General features: G+C 40.0%; 1 protein-coding gene across 1 annotated transcript in view; it reads right to left on the bottom strand.

The window, feature by feature from the left end:
- EPB41L4A (erythrocyte membrane protein band 4.1 like 4A) overlaps positions 1-21,765 on the bottom strand; it is a 264,629-nt gene that overhangs the window by 108,918 nt on the left and 133,946 nt on the right. The window contains exons 3-4 of the mRNA XM_080803915.1: positions 15,801-15,852; positions 7,290-7,368 (exon numbers count right to left, since the gene is read on the bottom strand). Of these exons, the coding sequence (XP_080660041.1) occupies positions 7,290-7,368; positions 15,801-15,852 (131 nt within the window). The remainder of the gene's footprint in view (positions 1-7,289; positions 7,369-15,800; positions 15,853-21,765) is intronic.

Below are 21,765 nucleotides of genomic sequence, written 5' to 3'. Positions count from 1 at the left end.
ACCAATGACCACCCCCACTCCCTAACTTGCATTCACTTTTCTAGTAACCTGCTTAACTACTCACCATGCCCTGAATGCTCATCTTGGATATCAAATCCACTTTGTTATAATCATCTGTCCTCCTCTTGAAGAGGAGAAAAGCAGAGTAAAGCATCATTAGCAGAATTGTAAATGCAAAAGCTTATAAACGGAACGACGTTTTGCTAGAATTACTACTGCTTGCTGGAAACTTACATTTAGCTATGTTCTCTTTCTCTATTGTTAACTTGGAATTTCTTTTCCTGAAGTGTATTTTTTTTTTTTTTTAGGAAATGGGTCACAGATGCATATTTGTCTTGCTCTATTAAGACTTTTATAACATCTGACTGAACAGTCAAATCGCTTGCCAAACACAGAAACAGAGGGACCTAATCCTACAAGAGTTTGCTTCAAAGGCAAAGGCAAAGGCGCAAAAAAAAAAAAAAAAAAATCAGAGGGAGATGAAAAAACAAAGACAGAGCTGAAATAGAAAAAGACAAACAGATACAAAGAAACAGGGACCCTATCCCATCAGGGACTGTAATCTCAGTATATAGGTCTGGCACATAGTAACTGCTCAATAAATAGTTGTTGTCTTGGATGGATATACAAATGAGCAGGGAGACAGATGGCTGAAATGGAAAAAACTGAACATTCTTTGCCGTCTTTGAGAAATTCACAAAGAGAAAGAAAAAAGCAATCTGTTCAAACTTCCCTGGACAGCCTACCTTTTAAAGATACCAGAGATCTTTAAGTCATTACATTAAAAAAAAATCCACTAAAATCAAGGTAAGTACAGTATTTTTAATTAAGAATTTGACTAATTTTATCACAGCAAGCATATTAGTTTTTTTATATGACAAATTTATGATATAATAAAATCATATTTTCATATGCTAAACAAATACTTTATCATTATGTCAGGGACTATTTTTAACTAACTGGATGTAACTTATTTTGTCTATTTTATGAGATTAGGGTACAATTTAATATTTTATTTAAATTACAGATTTAGAGTTGTTGAGCTTTCCCTCTGTCACTCTGATTAAGGCCATGATTGGATGCTTGAGTCCTTGTTACCTCTGGTTTTAATTAGGAGGAAACTACATCCCAGTTTGCCTAGGACAGTTCTTGTTTATTACTATTATACATGTCTAACGATTAACAACTCTCCTTGTCATTCTCCAAAGCATCAGAGTTTGGACGATTAATTACAGTGTGACCCTGGTTATATTGTAACTCTACTGGAGAAAAAGAAAATGCTCACTAAAGATGATCCACTTAATAAGGAAGCTTTCCAGACTCATCTGGTACAAAACCGAGGCATCATAAAGTATTATTTATCTTTTCTTTTTTTTTAAGAGAGAGAGCACAAGCATATGAGTGGGCGGTGGTGAGGGACAGAGGGAGAGAAAGGATCTTAAGTAGAGTCCATACCCAGCATGGAGCCCCATGTGGGACTCGATTTCACAATGATGAGATCATGACCTGAACTGAAGTCAAGAGTCAAATGCTTGGGCCCCTGGATGGCTCAGTTGGTTAAGCGACTGCCTTTGGCTCAGGTCATGGTCCCAGAGCCCCTGGATCAAGGCCCACGTTGAGCTCCCAGCTCCATGGGGAGTGTGCTAATCCCAAATAAATAAAGAAAATCTTAAAAAAAAAAAAAGAGTCAGATGCTTAACCAACTGAGTCACCCAGGCACCCCTAGGCACCTCCATATGTAAGTTAATATTCTGGTGTATATGCGCTGTCTCCCAGGCTAGGATCATGAGCCCTGGGGTAAAAGAGCTGGATCTTGGGGCACCTGAGTGGCTCAGTGGCGTAAGGCCTCTGCCTTCAGCTCAGGTCATGATCCCAGGGTCCTGGGATCGAGACCCGCATCGGGCTCTCTGCTCAGCGGGGAGCCTGCTTCCTCCTCTCTGCCTGCCTCTCTGCCTACTTGTGATCTCTGTCTGTCAAATAAATAAGCAAAATCTTAAAAAAAAAAAAATCTTAAAAAAAAAAAAAAAAGAGCTGGATCTTCCACCCTGTCCACACTTACCACAACACTACAACCAGTACAATACAAGTTAAGGGCTTGGCATATTGGCTTCACAGTTTTCTGTTTAGCTGATGTTCACTGAAAAGGGCTGTGTTGACACCAAGCATATACAGGCAGTTGAACACCATTAATAATTTAACAAGTATCAGAGGCAAGAAAAATGGCAAAGGAGGTTAGCTTAAGGACGGGACAGAGAGACCCCATTCTTTCTGGAACCCAAACAGAAGGTTCCCTGAGACTCAGAGGCCAAAGACATGCTTCCACCAATATACCTGAAATGTACCTGCCAGTGACTGAGACCCTGGTGAGAAAACTGAGCACAGTGGGGACAAGTAGAAGTCTGACATCAGTGTTGGCTGAATTTGACAGTGAAGCAGCTGAGGGGAGAGTAGCTACCTTCACGGAAGGCAGGATTGTTTTCTGCCTCCTACACAGAGGGAGCCTTGCACATGACAGGAGCCCAGTCTTTTAAACAAGGCTTAAATGTCAGGGACAGGGGGAAATGGTGTATATGGCTTAAGGAGAAAAAACAGTAGAGGAAGAACACACGAATTCTCAAGAAAACGTGACAAAACCAGGAATGACACTCTCACCTCAACAGTTTAAAACAAATGATTAAAATAGAGGAACAAATAGCAATAATATCACCTTCCATTTGGATAGTCCTCTAAAGTTCACAAATTTCTCTTGCATCCATACTGGAACCCTTGTCTCAACTCTACTGTACTGAGAACCATGCTCTTCACTGACAGGAGACAGGAACTCTGGATGTAAACTTGTAACAGCAGGTCACTCAGCTGGTAAAGAAGCTAAAACAAGCTTATCTTCACAAAGTGAAAAACAGGGATTACCGTATTAAAATAATAAGATTTAAAAAATAATTGATAAGCTTAAGGTCAGTCCCCCACCCTCCGCCGGCAGAAAAAAAAAATACTATAAAACATTACAAAACAAAATAAAAAGCAAATGCCCATTTTTAAGGGTTTTTTTTAGAAACTAAAAAGAATCCATCATGAACATGTCATTTGGAATATTCTTTTTTTAGAAACTGTCCTTAGACCCTTAGAAGTTCAGAAAGGTTTCAATGATGTCACAGATAGGACAGTGTCCACAGAAAGGGCCGTCCCTCTATCCTTCCTTTCTGGAAGACTGAAATCCTCTTTGGTCACCTTAGTACTACGACCACAGGAACACAATGCTTCATGTGATTACTAAATGAAGGTAGGTGAGTGAATTCTTTTTTTTTTTTTTAAAGATTTTATTTATTTATTCGACAGACAAAGATTACAAGTAGGTAGAGAGGCAGGCAGAGAGAGGAGGAAACAGGTTCCCTGTGGAGCAGAGAGCCCAATTTGGGGCTCGATCCCAGGACCCCCGGATCATGACCCGAGCCGAAAGCAGAGACTTTAACCCACTGAGCCACCCAGGTGCCCCAGGCGAGTGAATTCTGTCCTTAAGAACAAATTCAAGAAATGTAGGCAAGAGGACAGTCGTAGGACAGTCATAATTAAATGAGCAACTACACCCAGAAAAGTTGTGATTTGTGGATTGACTTTAAACTGAAGACCCATCTCAGCTCTTTTCCTCCCTTATTTTTTTTTTTTTAAGATTGTATTTATTTATTTGACAGACAGAGATCACAAGTAGGCAGAGAGGCAGGCAGAGAGCAAGGAGAAAGCAGGCTCCCTGCTGAGCGGAGAGCCTGATGCGGGGCTTGATCCCAGGACCCTGAGATCATGACCTGAGCCGAAGGCAGAGGCTTTAACCCACTGAGCCACCCAGGCGCCCCCTCCCTTATTTTTGAATCAATAATTTGAAAACATTAAATACTTACCATTATTTTTCAGAGAGAGAGAGAGAGAGCGTAAACAGGGGAGGGAGCAGAAGGAGAGGGAGACAAACACACTTCCTGCTGAGTGGGGAGTCCAGAAACAGGGCTCAATCCCAGGACCCTGAGATAGTGACCTGAGCCAAAATCAAGAGTGGAATGCTTAACTGACTGAGCCACCCAGGCACCCCTCCAAAGCCTGTCTTCTTAAAAGTATGTGTGCTATGCTTATCAACAGTGCAGAGGATACAGAGCTATAAGGGAACCAGAATACGCAGAAGGTTGTTGTAATATTTTGAATCAGAGCTGAAAATAAGTTTAACAGATACTATGAGGACACAGATTATTTAAAGGGCTGGAAGAAGAAGAGACATTAGATTTATTCTACCAGAAAGAACATCTGGTACCAATGAGAAAAGCTATAGGGATTTCTCACTGAATTTCCTATCACTTTGCTAGGCAGTAAGGTTTCCTATCTTAAAAATGTTTACAAGGAAGCTAGTGGTAACATCAGGAATGTTCTATAAAAGGTACAGGTCAGGGTACATGAATTCTAAACGAGGAGTCTTCCTCATAGTCTCTTAATCTTGTTCATTTCAGACAACTTTTTAGAGCACTTAGCAACTACTCTAAGTTGATATGATTCTACTCACTTCCATTTTCTCAGGGTCTGCAACCTTATTTTCCTGTGTATCGCATTCACCTTTAGTATTTTTTTCTAAATACAATACTCTTCTGGAATGCTGCACCTAGTGTGATGATACACTTAACTTGAGAAGATTCAAGGCTAGCTTTATCTGTAATTTAAAAAAAAGAAACAAACTAGAGAGCCATCCCCAAGGGCATGGTTAAATAAATTAAGGAGTACCACACAGGAGTAAAACAGATGGGTTAGATAGTGAAAGAGGTCTGTACAATATGTAAGAAATGGCATGATTATCAAAAAAACAAAACAAAACAAAAAAACCCCTACATATATGGAAGAACAGTCATAAGCCTGTTTACTACAGCGTTATTTTTCATATCAAAACTTATGAACCACCAAGAGCCAATACAGAACAGGCTAGAATAATTTTCCAAAGAACTGAAGCCAGATAAATGTTCAACTTGAAAATGCTGGCCTAAGTATACTTTTCCTTTAAAAGCATATACTGGGAGGTTTGGGGTTTGGGTTTTAGTTTCTGCTTTTGCCAAAATAATCTCATGTCACTGGCTCCCTTTCTAAGGTTCATTATGCCTACCCATTTAAATTAACATATTCAAGCAAATTAATGACTTTACCTTCAGAACACACTAAGAGTTAAGTATTTAGTGATATCATATCAAACAGACATTTAACTTACCTAAATTCAACTGTATGTTTTAGGCAACAAAAATAAATGATTATAGATCATGGCCACTAGCTGGAAGTCAACAATGTAATCTGGTTCTTAACTACATAATTTGGTCTAATATTTGAGGAAAAGCAGGTTACAACAAATATGATCTCAGGTTGTACATCACACACAAATCTGTGCATTCTGTTAAGGAGCTGGTAGTAGGTTCTGATGGGAAACTTCTGTTCATTAATATTTTGTGAACAGATTTAAAATAATGCATCATAAAACATTCATTTCCTGAAAGAAGATGGGATTAGGAGGGAGACAAACCATAAAAGACTCAATCTCAAAAAACAGACTGAGGGTTGCTGGGGGGAAGGGGGACGGGAGAGGGTGGTGAGGATACGGACATTGGGGAGGGTATGTGCTATGATGAGCGCTGTGAAATGTGTAAACCTAGCGATTCACAGACCTGTACCCCTGGGGATAAAAATACATGATATGTTTATTAAAACAAATAAATTAATTTTTTTAAAAAAGGAAAAAATTAAAAAAAAAACACTCATTTCCCACCCTACTAAGAGTAAATTGCGTGTCATCTGGAACCTAACCCTCATTTAAGATGTAACTCTGCTGAACGGCCAGAGCAAGGAGAGGACAAAAGATTATCAAGCACTCCTGACCCAAACCCAACAGGCGACACAAGGCTGACATTAGTAGCACACCCTTCAGTCCTTGCAAAATCTGATGGGACAGGTGTGTCTCTGAATTTACAGCTAAGGAATGTAAGACACGCAGGCTACTGACAACCTCAAATGAAACTTGCCTTGTATTTTCATAAAATGTTATTTCCTTGCAATTTTCTAATGTGTTATAGCTACATAGGGCTTTTTTGAACCATGTGGACTCAGTTTCCCCATAAGCCCACAATTCAGAAACCCCTCCCCTGAAAAGACTATTCATGAAGCTCTAATGTAAATATGATCGCTCTCCTTAACTTCTTCCCAACACAATGGCCTTTCCCTCATAGAGGTGTGCTTCTGGGAAGCCTCCCGGGACAGCCCTCCTTTTTAAAGTTGTCAGTAATGAGGTGGCTGGCAATGGAAAATGTGAATGCAGCTCAGCACGGTTCTCAAAGTGAGGCCTAATTATCACACTCCAGAGAGGAACAGGGAAGGTCCACTTAGCCTCCTCTCTCCTCACCCTTCTCTGTGCAATCTGGAATCGAGACAAAAGAGTCAAAGGAAAAAGATGAAAGAATACAACAGGAACAAAACCACAGACTGCCTTAGTTATCAAAGACATGATTCCCAACACTTGGAATAATGCATTCGGCTTTACTTGAGCCAATGATAGGAGCTCACTAGGAAAACTGACCACTTCGAGTTTAGACAGAGAAAATGCTTGTGTTTGGTCCCACGTGCCGACAGGTCACCAGTGGAATTAAGTGAAAACCTAACACTGCTGCCTGCTCTGTGAAGCCACTTTCAAATGTAGGCGTGGACTCTTTTACCAGTATAACCAATACCAGTTGGAAACTGTGCCTTAAATGAAATAAAGTATTTGATGACAAAGGTAAAGGAATACATTGAAAAAGGTTGTTGTAGTTGTTGTTTTTCTCTCCCTTATACTAGAAGAAAGTATCTTTTCATTTCCTATAGAGTAAATGAAAGCCCTGGACAACTGATATTTAAGCTATAACCAATTAAAGAGTAGTAACTGGCTCTTCAAATTGGCATTTACATATGTAAACCAAGCATTAAAATATCCTTCCTTTCCGCAGTTCAAATGGCTACTTTCACATGACTACAAAAGCTGAATGCAGCCTTCACAATAATGATACAGAAATACCCCATCATAGCAGATGCAAAATCTATCATCATGTCACCTGGGTTCATGCCATTGTTCACACACATCTATCATCAGACACTGATCTGCCTCATGCAATACTAGCCTAAATTTAACTCTCAGTGGAGATGCATTACAAAACAAGGTAGACAGACATCTAAATGTTTGACTCCAATTTGTATTAAATATGTATATGCCATACATGTACTGTTCAAAAGTGAAGTCAATACCATACCTGGTTATTTCTTCTTTAAGCTTACATGGATCTTCAGCATAGAATTTAATACCAAAATATAAAGTATATGGAGGTCCAGCTAAAATAAGAAATAGAAATTAAATTTCATGTTATAAATTAGTCAAAGTAGAAGTGTAATATTATACAATTATTAAAAATTACACTTGCCAAAAATATCTGTAAACTACATACTGGATAAAGGGTTAATATCCCAAATATATGAGGATAAAGACAAAAGTGTTGGTAAGGATATAGACAAAAGAGAACCCTTGTATACTGTTGCTAGGGACATAAATTGGTTCGGCCATTATGGAAAACAGTACAGAAATCTCCCAAAAATTAAAAATAGAACTACCATATGATCCAGCAATCCCACTACTGGGTATTTATCCAAAGGAAATGAAATCAGGATCTCAAGGATATATCCGTACTCCCACGTTCACTACAGCACTAATCACAACAGCCAAGATATAGAAGCAACCCAAGCATCCATCAGTGAACTAAGGGAATATGTATATATATATATACACACATATGTGTGTGTGTGTATCACATATAACACACATATATTGTGTATGTGTTATATATATGTATACATATGTGATATACATATATATATATCACATATAACATACACACACACAACAGAATATTATTCAGCCATAAAAAAGAAGGAAATCTTCCCATTTGAGATGACATGGATGAATGTGGAGAACACTATGCAAAATGAAATAAACCAAACACACAAATAACAAATAGTGCCTGATCTCAGTTATATGTGGAATCTAAAATAGTCACATACATAGATGCAGGGTAGAATGGTGGTTGCCAGGGGAAGTGGTAGGAGAATGAGATGTTGGCCAAAGGTTACAAAGTGTCAGTTATGCAAGATGAATGACTTCTGAGGATCTAATGTACAGCATGGTGACTATAGTTAATGATACTATATTATATACTTGAAATTTGCTAAGAAGTTAGGTCTTAAATGTACTCACTCCCCACCTACACACACACACACATACACACACACACACACACACACACACACTCAACTATGCAGAGATGACAGAAAAGTTATCTAACTTGACAGTGGTGATCTTTTCACACTGTATACATATATTGAAACATCAAGTTCTGTACCTTTTTTTTTTTTTTAAGATTTTATTTATTAGGGCGCCTGGGTGGCTCAGTGGGTTAAGCCGCTGCCTTCGGCTCGGGTTGTGATCTCGGGGTCCTGGGATCGAGCCCCGCATCAGGCTCTCTGCTCAGCGGGGAGCCTGCTTCCCCCTCTCTCTCTGCCTGCCTCTGTGCCTACTTGTGATCTCTGTCTGTCAAATAAATAAATAAAATCTTTTAAAAAAAAGATTTTATTTATTTATTTGATAGAGATCACAAGTAGGCAGAGAGGCAGGCAGAGAGAGAGGAAGGGAAGCAGCTCCCTGCTGAGCAGACAGTCCAACGTGGGGCTTGATCCCAGGACCCTGGGATCATGACCTGAGCCTAAGGCAGAGGCTTTAACCCACTGGGCCACCCAGGTGCCTCTTGCACCTTTAATTCATATGATTTTTATATGCTAAAGGCATCTCAATAAAGTTCTTTGTTGCTGTTTTCAAAAGATTTATTTATTTGTTTATTTATTTGAGAGGATCATGCCAGGGGGGCGGGGGCAGAAGGAGAGAAAACCTCAAGCAGACTTCATGCTGAGTGTGGAGCCCAAAACAGGGCTTGATCTCATGACCCCAAGATCATGATCTAAGATGAAACCAAGAGTTTGCGTCTAACCACCTATGCCACTCAGGTACCCCCTCAATAAAGTTGTTTACTAAGAACTTCTAAACACACAACAAAGTGTAAAATAAAAAACAGGATTGAAAGTTTTATAACAGTAGGACTTCAACTCTGCAGGTATCTACGTAGGTATAGGTCTATGTGTCCACAAACAGAGGAAAAAAGAGATCAAATATTTCAGATGTTGCCAGTTCTTATACCTAGTTAGTGAGGCTGTGCACAACTTTTATTATTGATTATTGATAATTTTCCCATTTTTCCCATTTTCTACAATACTTGTATTTTTTCACAATGAAGAAAAATTAACGATAAAACAAATGGTTTTTTAAAACCACTCACCTATTACTAACTATTGCAAAAAATACAAAAAGTATATCCAACAAAAGCTGATACCAAAAGATTGATACTTAAATGCTTACTAATAGGTGGTCCATTTAAATCAACCATGGTACACATATATGGTACATACCACTGTTTAAATGGGTAGAGGGAGAGGGAGTGGGAGAACTCTATATGCTGACTGGGAAAGATTACCAACCTACTCCTGATGGCAGAGATCTGATCCCTTTTGTGAAAAAGAAAGTTATCTATTAAAATATGTTTCCCTCTACTCCCAAAAGAACACACAAAAAATAGCTAACATGGCAAATTTTGGGAAGAAGAATTGGAAAGTTTTTTTTTTTTCCCCAGCTTTAATGAGGTATAACTGACAAATTACATTGTAATACATTTAAAGTGTGTAATGTGATGATTGGTGTATGTATACATTATGAAAGGATTCCCCTTATCAAGTTAATTAACACATTCATCCCTCACCTATTTTACTTTGTGTGTGTGTGAGAACATTTATATTCTACTCTTAGCGAAACTGGTAATTTTCTTTCCACATATCTCTCTCACCTTTTTAAGAAAAAAAAAATCATCAGGGAGGCTATGTGGTAGGATTATAGGCAATATTTGTATAATTCCTAAACTTTTCTAAGAATGTGCTCTTGTATATTTAAGAAGATAATTCTCATCTCAGTCATTTACTACATAGAGAAGAACGACACGCACAAATACCAAATATATATATGAAATAAAGCCTGGAATAGTACTTACATGGGGAAACCTAAAATATAATTAAATATTCATATTGTGCAAGAGGACACAAGCCTCTTGGATGCCACTTACATCATATTATACTCTTACTAGAAATATTTCTATTTCAGAGGGTATGAATCTACCTTAAACTGCTTCCAAAACTTCTGAGCAATGTGGTAACTAGATCTTATATTAAACCTGTTTTATTTTTTTTTAAAGATTTTATTTATTTATTTGACAGAGAGATAGTGAGCACAAGTAGGCAGAGCAGCAGGCAGAGGGAGAGGGAGAAGCAGGCTCTCCGTTGAGCAGGGAGCCTGATGTGGGACTTGATCCCAGGACCCTAGGATCATGACCTGAACCGAAGGCAGCCGCTTAACCAAGCCACCCAGGAGCCCCTTAAACCTTCTTTTTTTTTTTTTTTTAACATTTTATTTATTTATTTGACAGACAGAGATCACAAGTAGGCAGAGAGGCAGGCAGAGAGAGGAAGGAAAGCAGGCTCCCTGCTGAGCAGAAAGCCCGATGTGGGGCTCAATCCCAGAACCCTGGGATCATGACCCGAGCTGAAGGCAGCAGCTTAACCCACTGAGCCACCCAGGTGCCCCCTTAAACCTGTTTTAATATGGATTTCTGACCTGGTATATTTAATCAGTGGTCATAATTTCTAATTTTTTCTTCAACAAAAGTTCTAACACACACACACACACACGCACACGCACACGCACACACAAGGATGCGAAGTATACAACTCAGTTACAGTATTTCCACACACATTTTGTTATCCCAAGTCTCTGATAGTGTGTAACTGAGAAAAAGTAACTTGCATCTTTCGATTTTCATTTTCACTGGCTAAAAAAAGTGACAAGTTCAGAAGTTGGGGAAAGCAAATTAAGTAGAACAGGTCATAAAGCCATAATGCATTTTTTAATACACAAACTATGTTGTAATTTATTGTTATTATGCCACACATATGCGATGTCTGTAGAAACTCAAAGCCCTGTTCCTGGCAAACGGAAGACAAGGGACACCAGGGCCCTGCTCCTCTCCCCTCATCTGCGCCTCTCTGGACAAGGCATTCCTTAAGCTAGAGCTTTTCTAAAAACTGAATTTTAATGAACTTTGTTATAACTGATCATCAGAGTTGATTCCAAACATTTGATTTCTATGATCACTTAATCAGGGTGTTTATGTTTCTGCCAAATACACCTTCAGCCTTGAGCATAGATGTCAGGGAGGCACAGACTATTAAATATTTAGAAGAGCCAGGGAGTCCACGGTCTGTGGGTCTATCTCTGTCAATCAAGCTCTGTGCTGCTGAGCTGATGGGTCCGCCTGTGCCGCAGGCCGCAGGCCACGGAGGCTGGAATCTAGGGGCAGGAGGAGCTCACATGCTGTGGGGCCAGGGCACAAAGGGAAGAAGGCCTTGTCCAGATTCCAGAGCTGCTTTTATTCTCTGCAATGTGACAGATTACACCCTATTGACCAAGCCTAGCCATTTCAAATGGGTTCAGTGATGAGCATTAAGCAGAAGTAATTCAGTTTGGGCAAATTTCCTACAAAGACTTTTGGCCCAAATCAGCCCTCTATTTCCCACTTGCATATTCAATGGTTTCTGTTCTAAATATAAGGCATCACTACCACTTGACTACATTTAATAATGTATAACAATACTTCATAAACATGTAATTCTGAACAACCACCCGGTAACATAGAAAAGGCAGGTGAATCTCCAAGGAGGGAAGCAATTTGCTTAAGATCACAAGGCTGAGCGCCAAATTTGCTAATACCTAGAGTTCGGGGCTTTCTGGCCACTCTTCCATATAGCCTCTCAAGGAGAAGAATTATAATACCTCCGACTTAAGCAAATACTTTCATTTCCATCTCTGTTTTATAGGTCAATGTAAGGCTATGGAAATGGACATTCTGGAGCAAGGATATGCCTGATCAGATATTTTTTGGCTTCCTGTTCTAAGACTGACTATAAATAAACAGTGTGCTGATGAAGCACATTCTTAAATTATTATCTTGAATCCACGTCTTTCAACAGAATCTACCTTTAATAAGTTAATATTGTTTCACTTTAGGAAAAAAATACAGAAGCCAAAACCCAGAAATCCTCTACTACACCTTTTGTGAGGACCAATTTCAAGGCCTCTAATGATAGTAAGTCTTCCATGAGCTCAAGGAGAAAGGAATTAAGACCCACCTATAAGAATCCTGGTGACTGGCAAATACTCCATCATTTTTTTTTTTTAAAGATTTTATTTATTTAACAGAGAGAGAGAGAGATCACAAGTAGGTAGAGAGGCAGGCAGAGAGAGAGGGGGAAGCAGGCTCCCCGCTGAGCGGAGAGCCCGATGCGGGGCTTGATCCCAGGACCCTGAGATCATGACCCGAGCCGAAGGCAGAGGCTTAACCCACTGAGCCACCCAGGTGCCCCAATACTCCATCATTTTTACAGATACTCTTTCTGACTAATCTACATGAGATGTGAGAACCATTTTCCTTCATTAACTATCAAGGTATTTCATGAGGTAAAATATAAAGATTATGTTTTCTTTAGTTATATCATCTTCCTTCAATATCGGCATTTTATTCTTTGACAGAACAACATTTATTTAGGATTAAAAAGCAGCTTCATTATAGATAACAGATTTAAATAGAATATTTGATACCATACAAAGAAATAAATACTTCAAATGTGTTCAGGACCACTGGTAATGCACCTTAAATAAAATAATTTATATTTTTCTTCATCACTTAGGAACCTCAACTTTTTAAAATAAAAATCCTGTGTTTTCCCTTCCTACTCCTCATGTCCTCCATGCTATTCCTTATGTTCTACATATAAGTGAAACCATATGATAATTGTCTTTCTCTGCCTGACTTATTTCACTTAGAATAATCCCCTCCAGTTCCTTCCATGTTGATGCAAATGGTGGGTATTCATCCTTTCTGATGGCTGAGTAATATTCCATTGTGTATATGAACCACATCTTCTTTATCCATTTGTCTGTTAAAGGGCATCTCAGCTTCTCCTACAGTTTGGTTACTGCGGACATTGCTGCTATGAACATTGGGGTGAATGTGCCCCTTCTTTTCACCACATTGGTATCTTTGGGGTAAATACCCAGTAGTGCAATTCCTGGGTCATAGGGTAGCTCTATTTTCAACTTTTTTGAGGAACCTCCATACTGTTTTCCAAAGTGGCTGTACCAACTTGCATTCTCACCAACAGTGTAAGAGGGTTCCCCTTTCTCCACAACCTCTCCAACATTTGTTGCTTCCTGCCTTGTTAAATTTTGCCATTCTAACTGTGTAAGGTGGTGTCTCAGTGTGGTTTTGATTTGAATTTCCCTGATGGCTAATGATGTTGAAGGGGGGAAATCAGAGAGGGAGACGAACCATGAAAGACTGCGGACTCTGAGAAATAAACTGAGGGTTTCAGAGGGGAGGGGGTGGGAGGATGGGTGAGCCTGGTGGTGGGTATTAAGGAGGGCACATATGGCATGGAGCACTGGGTGTTATACACAGATAATGAATCATGGAACACTATATCAAAAACTAACGATACGCTGTACAGTGACATAACATAACATAACAAAATAAAATAAAAATCTGTGAGTTTGTTTTAAAATAATCATTCCTGACATTTTTCTAATTTTTAAACTGGTATTTTCTAACTACTTCATTCAAATGGCTAAGACGGACTTACTGTATTTATTATTATACCTGAATTCTTGGGAAAAGTACCAATTTCTAGATCCTGAAGGATAAAACTTTTTAAATTGGAACTCCTACCATTTATATGTAGATACCTCACAGAAGTTACCTGCATTCACAACTAATCCTGGGTACTCTCATCCCTCCCCCTTTGGTCTTCAGTAGGCAGTCTGCTCACTCAGGAAGAGTACTAGAAATACATAAATACTAGAAGTCAGAAGACCAGGGCTCTGGTCATCCCTCTGCTTCCAACTAGCTTCTCACCAATGGCAAGTCATGAACCCCTTAGGAATTAGGACTTACTCCTGTGTAGGCTGAGGAGACAGAACTTGGTGATATCTAAGGTATATTTTTTGAGGGTTCTTTCTCACCCCCACAGGCCAGCTACAAGCCTGTTTCTGCAACTGTCACCCAGTCGTATCCAGAAGGCTGGCACCCTAGCAGCTATGTTTATAGAACCCTGAAGAAGCCCAGACACCCCTGAGTAGACTGAGTGAGCCACAGACTCTCGCCGGGCTGGTCAGATGCACCCTCCCGTAGAACTGGGGCCTCCAGTACAGAGACCGCCAGTCGACCCCTGCGTGTGGCTAGAGGTTTCCCCACAGACATGGGTAAACAGAGAGAAACAAAAATGATGCTGATGTTCAGAGAAACTGGACGTACTGAGTTCCTGTTAGTTTTGCAGTTCCTTGTTTCCAGTTGCACAGATACATTCCTGCCCGTGGGGATCATGAAGTGGCCGATTTTACCACAGGGAATAAGCCAACAAACATGAAGTACGGCGTCAGGATGGGGGTAATGAAGGCCCGAAGAATCTACTACATCTTATCAGAAATAATTTTCACAGTAAAGCAAAATGGTTTAATGAGTACAGAGTTTCACTTTGGGATGGTGAAAAAATTTTGGAGGTAGTGGTAATGGTTGCACAATGAATGTATTTAGGGCCACTCAAAAATGGCTAACATGGTACATGTTGTGTTATATATTTTACCATATTATTAAAAAGATAATTTTATTTTTTTTAAGATTTTATTTATTTATTTGACAGAGATCACAAGTAGGCAGAGAGGCACGCAGAGAGAGAGAGACGGGGCGGGCAGCAGGGGCCGGCGGGGAGAGGCCAAGAAGCAGGCTCCCTGCCTAGCAGAGAGCCCGATACAGGGCTCAATCCCAGGACTCTGAGATCATGACCTGAGCCGAAGGCAGAGGCTTAACCCAATGAGCCACCCAGATGCACCAAAAAGATAATTTTAAAAAACAACTCTCTGCATACTTAAGGATCATGTGCATGTGCATTCATGCATATACTTCTATAAAGAAAAATCTGGGTTATGGAAATTGAAGTTATACAATATAACCTTAATTATACCCTCAATTACCTACTAAGATTCATATTTGTAAAACCAAAAGGGATCCTCTAAAAATAGATGGGTCCTTTCTGAAGCCAGAGAACTCTTTCAGGACACAAGGGCACTCCTTATGATGGACCCAGCAAGTAATAGTGTGAATGACAAAACCACTCCTTAATCCAAGAAACTCAAGCTCTTTAGAAGGTCAAATGTCTACTTTTTTTTCAAATCAATGCCTCTCTGCCTTTCCTTTTTAAGGTGAATTTTTTTTTAAGGTGAAATTTTAAAGACAAGAAAAATTTTAAAATCACTGACAAGTTAAAGGCAGACATACCCCAAGCAAAATTCAATATTAAGATCCATCACTTGAAGTCTTTATTAACTAAAATTTAATCAGAGTTTAGAGGAAGAGTCTGGCAATGCAGAGAACATCCATTTCCATATTGATACTTGAGTACTAGTACTCATCCCTGTAGTACTAAAGCGTATTTAAAGTACCCAACTAATCATGGACACAGTATCATTTTCAAGGCACCGCTTAACAAAATTAACATAAAATACCTACTGTTGATCAGTTCTTTGTGTTCAGCAAGGGTTTTTGCAGGATCCAGCCAATACTGTGAGGGGGGGAAAAAGGAGGTAATTATAGAAATTAGTTGTTTTTCATTGGCTTTCATGTCAAGAATATTTGCAAAGTGTTATTTTAAATGACATTTAAAATAATAAATATTTATCACATAGACACAGAAAATAGATGCAAGAGCTCTCTGCAGCTAGAATACTAAAAGAAAAATGAAATTGATATTCAGAAGCAGCGAAGAGCAACAGTTGTTGTAGGTTCTTGGTGAAGTCTTCATACTGATTGTAAGGTCACTAATATCCAGATGCTTATGAGCAAGAAAATGATGGCTAGATAGAATGTTCCCCACATCTCTTTCCAAAGTTCCCACCATAAGTGCCCTGTGGCCATTTCTCCTCCTCAACGTTTTTACCCTTTTCACTTTCTGTCCTATCCCTTACAGACAGCACTGCAACACATTAAGAAGAAAGCAAATTAAACCAAATCCTCATTAAGTATCCAGGCAAGGCAACTCAGTGCAGTGGCCGAGGGTCAGAGTCCCAGAGTAGACGCAGCAGGATTCAGTCCTGGCTCTGCCCTCATCATCACCATGGAACTTGGAACGAGTTACTGGACTTCTCCAAACCTTCGTCATAGGCTTACTGTGTGGATTAATAAATTAATTCCTGCAAAGTCTTTAGAATGGTCCCTGGTTCATAATACATATGCATGCTAGTGATAATTATTATTAAAGTCTGGGGGTCATTCTTATTAACCATCTTTAGCCAGTCTAAGGTATGATTTATGAATTCAAGTTAATCTCTAAGGAACAGAACTTCAGGCAGTAATGGGAGAATTTTTGGCCCTGAGGAGATCCCCTCCTTTATATCTTACCTTTGTGAAATAAAAACACGCGCGCATGCGCGCGCAAACACACACACACACACACACACACACACACACACACCATGGAACAATAACCCTTCAGCCCTGTTCCTCCATCTGGGGGAAGAGCAAGGGAGACATAAGGATGTGCAGAGGGGGCGGATCGGGAATTCCGTAGAAGGGCACCGTGGAAGGAATTCCAGTGCCTTGCGTGTCAAGGGCTGGAGATCCAAAGGACGAAACTTCCCAGTTTCCATCTTCACATATTCCTTAATGAAGAAGGGGCAATTCTCACAGCAGGGAGGAGGCAGCTCAAGGCCTACCTTGAGCCACTTTATTCACAGCCCCCTTGGGCTTGCTATGGTGAAAACATTCACACTCCCCTGACACCTCTGAGTCAGGAACCAAAGGCTGAGGAAGGATCCAAGAGAATCTTCCTGCCCAGTTCCCCTTTCCCTGCCCCTTCACGGAGGGCAGAAGGACTTGCTCTGTTGTACAACAACAGCAGTGAGTATACAGGGTGATTATAAGACCTTACACTATCCCCTTACTGCTTATTCCTATCTGTATAACAATTATTCACACTAAATGTACATCATAGTCATATTATAAGATTTTGTTACATTATGAAGTCTCCCAGGATATATCATCTTTGCTATTTGCCACTCATACCATTTTCAACTTTTTAAAAAAGTAAAGTATCCTATATATATAAGTAAAGTATATAAGTATAAAGTATATAAGTATCCTATATATATCTCCTATATATATAAGTGTAACTACTTATTACACAATGTTCATTATTCTAATTCTTAACATTTCTTATTTTTTAAAGGTGCAGACTCACTTTAAAAATAAACCTTCATTTCAGACCTTACATCACACCCACACATGAAGCCTCACTAAGTGCATGGGCAGGAAAGGAGGGAACGGAATGTGCCCCTGGTCTTAACTACTTTCTGTCTTATCTCAACTTCAAACTAAAAAGACACAGAAGTTTGAAGAGAGCTTCCTCCTCTCTCCTCCTAACATCAACCCTAGAAAACAAACTTTACAAACAGATCCTTTAAACCAATTCCTCTTTTGTTTGGCTTTGCTTCTAGAATGTTAAGTTATTAAAAAACAAAAAACAGGGGAGGTGCCTGGGGGTCTCAGTTGGTTAAAGCATCCCAACTCTTGATCTCCACCCAGGTCTTGATCTCAGGGCCTTGAGTTCAAGCCCCATGTTGGTCTCCACCCTGGGTGTGGAGCCTACTTAGGAAATAAATAGACAAACAAACAAACAACACCAGGAAACTTTTAACTAAATGGAATAGACTGATTAACATGGGGGAAATTTCCCATTAATGATAATCTATATAATTTTAAAATAAATCTCTTTCCTTGAGAGCAATCAGATTTGTGCAGTGAAAAAGTATAATTAAGATTCTGAGATGAGTTAGAAATTACAATTCTGCAGCCAAAGAGGAAGTCAGGATCGTCAAAGGCTGTTCAATCAGCTCAGTTCACATTAGATATGCGAGGCGTCAATCCAGTGCTCGCTGTGCACAAATCTCATTTGATCCAAATGGAAACCAGGGGTTACAGAGGTCAGACAATGATAAATACTCCAGAACATAAATAATAAACGTGAGCCACCAGGTTTCATAAGCTTACATCTTAAAATGAAAAACCCACTTACACTCAACCAAGGGAGAGAAAGAACTTTGGAACCAAGCAGCCATACTCTGATGGCCCTTGTCACAAGCAATCAAACACAGCACACGTGTGAGTGCCACAAAACACATCAGGCAGCTACCCCACAACCAAAAATAAAAAGGGCACAAAAAATTCGCCAAGGAACACGATACCCCACTTTTTAAAAATTATTTATTTATTTGAGAGAGAGAACATTCTCAGCACACAGGAGCAGGGGGAGGGGCAGGAGGGCAGTGGGGAGAGGCAGACTCCCTGCTGAGCAAGAAGCTGAATGCCTGGGGCTCGATCCCAGGACCCTAGGATCATGACCTGAGCCGGAGGCAAATGTGGAACTGAATGAGCCATCCAGGCATCATGACACAATACCCCAGTTTTAAGGCCCACATCCAGAATGTATCTAGGCTCTAAACCTGGGTTATCATTCACTCAACGTTTATGGAATACCCACTGTACAGGTTCTTTCTATATCCTGTCAGATCCTGTTCCAGGGCATGCGAGGAAACAAAGACCCAGCCCTGAGGCACTCACACCGTATCAGGAGACAACAGAATATGCTAAGTGAGAGAATAATGTGTATGAGATGACTACGTATGAGATAATAAAATGATGGACTAAAAACATTAGCTTTGCAGGGTGATTGCAGGAAAGAATCGCTGAACAGAGAAACTTCAAACAGCAGTCCTTGAATAAAAAACTTTTCCAAAATACAGAAATAGAGAAAAGAGCCTTAAATTCTTATGAAGATGACGTCTATCAACTCAACAGCTCATAAAGCAATTGCATTTTTAAAATTTAAAAGCATTTTTAAGTGACAACACAGAACATAATACTGCAAGTCCTTTATAGCTAAGTACTACGTTGGAATCAGTGCTGCCCAATAGTTAACAGACATTCAGCTAAGAAATCAAGTTCATAGAGGACTTCCAGAAAGAGGAAAGGTCCATTCAGTCTTTTTATCTGCCCTGGATGGGGGGAGAGGGAGCTATGGAGAGCAGAGCCCTGCCCACTATGGTGCTGGGCTGCAAAATGGCTTTTCTCAATTGTACTTTCGTATGAAGCCATCTTGCCTACCTTGACGGTCACATGGAGAGACAGCCTCAGGTCTCTCATTCTGTCTCAACATTTAAGCAGTTCATTCTCTAGAAAAGTCTCTCAATCACTTTTCCCCCTAAATTCCCCCTACCGTGCTATTTCAAACGTACATGCTATAATTTGTATAACTGCACAAGACAGATTAGACCCTTCTTTGTAAGATGATAACAATTAACCAAAACGGAGCCCTCTCTCTCTTCCTGATTTCTACTGACAGCTTCCTAACACAGGAGAATGTGAACAGACTACAACCCAAGACCCAATCACTAAGGAATCAAGACAGTAGCCCTCCTTGGCTCTGGCCCTTTGCCAGGGTACAAGAGGCAAGCAGTTAGGGGTCCCTACCTCTTCAGTCCTGTCAATCTTAATAACAGCACTTACGGAAGCTGAGAAGAACTGACAGATAGGCCAAGTTCCTTCTGACTCCCTGACAGTCTTGGCTAAATGCTCTGAGGGTCTTTCAGCCGCCCTGGCTGATAATGTCTCAGTTTCATCAATGTCCTAGGTAACAGGCTCAGAATTAGATTTTAAAACTCTAACACTGTCCAGTAAATCAATATCCTAACCTTCAAAAGATATATATTAAATTCACAGTGCAACCTTTCATTTGACAACTGTTCTTTAGGAGTGTCCTAGACTTCTAACAATACAATAAGCCCCACAAATTTTTAGATAAAGCAAGGACAGCATAAAGTCATAAAAGCTTTGCTGTATCTTACTTCACACTGGCTGTAATGTTGATTCTCCTCTGGAGAATTTAAGAATGCTACAATGATATTTAATAACGTTTCCTGGAGATCAAAAAAAAGGCTTTAAAAGCACACATAGTTTTTGTCAGTATAAAAAAAGCTATCTCTTGATCTAAGGGAGTAGTATAAAAAGAGTTGATCGTCCAGAGGGGACAAAAGAGCCACAAAGGTCTCAAAAAAGAAAAAAAAAAAGACACTACAGTTCATTCCTAGGGAGTTATAGGACTCAACATAATTTGCACATATGTTCCAAGAAATTCAGGACTGGAGTGAGAGTTATTTGTGCTTTTCCCAATGCCTCTGTTGACAGATCCCATGACCTCTAAGTAACATTAACAGAACATGGTTTTAATTTGCTCCTTGGTATGAATCACAGAAGCTTTAGATCCTCAGGTAAAACCACCATTAACAGAACTAACGCACAGCAGGAACAAAACCGAGGGCCTGTCATTGGGCAGTCTACATGGGGGTGCAGGGAGGGTGGGTTATAACTGGGCTTCATTTTTCAATTAAAGAAGATTCCAGGGGCACCTGGGTGGCTCAGTGGGTTAAGCCTCTGCCTTCGGCTCAGGTCATGATCCCAGGGTCCTGGGATGGAGCCCTGCATCGGGCTCTCTGCTTGGCAGGGAGCCTGCTTCCTCCTCTCTCTCTCTCTCTCTGCCTGCCTCTCTGCCTACTTGTGATCTCCCTCTGTCAAATAAATAAATAAAATCTTAAAAAAAAAAAAAAGAAGATTCCAATGTACCACTGTACCACCATCTGGCTTGGCACAAAGTGACACTGGCCCCAGCAACCAGTCCTCGGTTCTCCTCCATGGAGCCTGGCACCAATCTAAAAGTTCTAGAAATAATGATTAAAAAAAAAAAAAAAGGAAGAAACAACAGTAACAGCCAACACTTATTAAATGCTTACCATGTGCCAAGTGCCTCTGAAGACTTTGCATGTATTTACTCCTTTAATCCTCTGAATAACTCTATGAAGTAGGAACTAGTAGAATTGCCATTTTGCAAATAAGGAAACTGAAACACTGAGTATATAAACAACTTGCCCAGAAGTACAGAACAGAGGATCCAAGGAACTGAACCCCCTTTCATGTTAACCTCAGGTTAAGCCACTCTCTGGAGCATTGTCTAAATATGAATGTATAACCTCAATTTCAAGATTCCAACCCTCAACTACCACTTCCTCTTTTCTCACCTTGTTCCCTCTACAATTCCCACTCTGCCAGGACACAGAATTCAGTGATTCCACCAGCTTTTCTCAGTCCCTCCTCCCCACACCCACCCAGCTCCCCACTTCCCTCACGATCCACTGTAACTGTCACTTTCCATCTTCCTCCTTTCTCTCGTGCAATCTTCCCTCCAGAAGAGCCACCGAAAAAAACCCACAATTCCCTGCCTTTTCCATGTTGGTCAGAAGTGGAGATGCAGACTGCACCACCCTTGATGGGCTGGCTTTAAACTCATCATCAATAACCCAAAGGGACATCGAGAATCCTACCACGTTTTTTTCTTTCACTTGCCTAGGTAACTCCTTCTCACTTTCTC

This window comes from Martes martes (genome assembly GCF_963455335.1).
Source record: "Martes martes genome assembly, chromosome: 5".
Classification (NCBI taxonomy): Eukaryota; Metazoa; Chordata; class Mammalia; order Carnivora; family Mustelidae; genus Martes; species Martes martes.
Note: the sequence above shows the minus strand (reverse complement) of the source record. Positions and strands in the feature narration are given on the sequence as shown.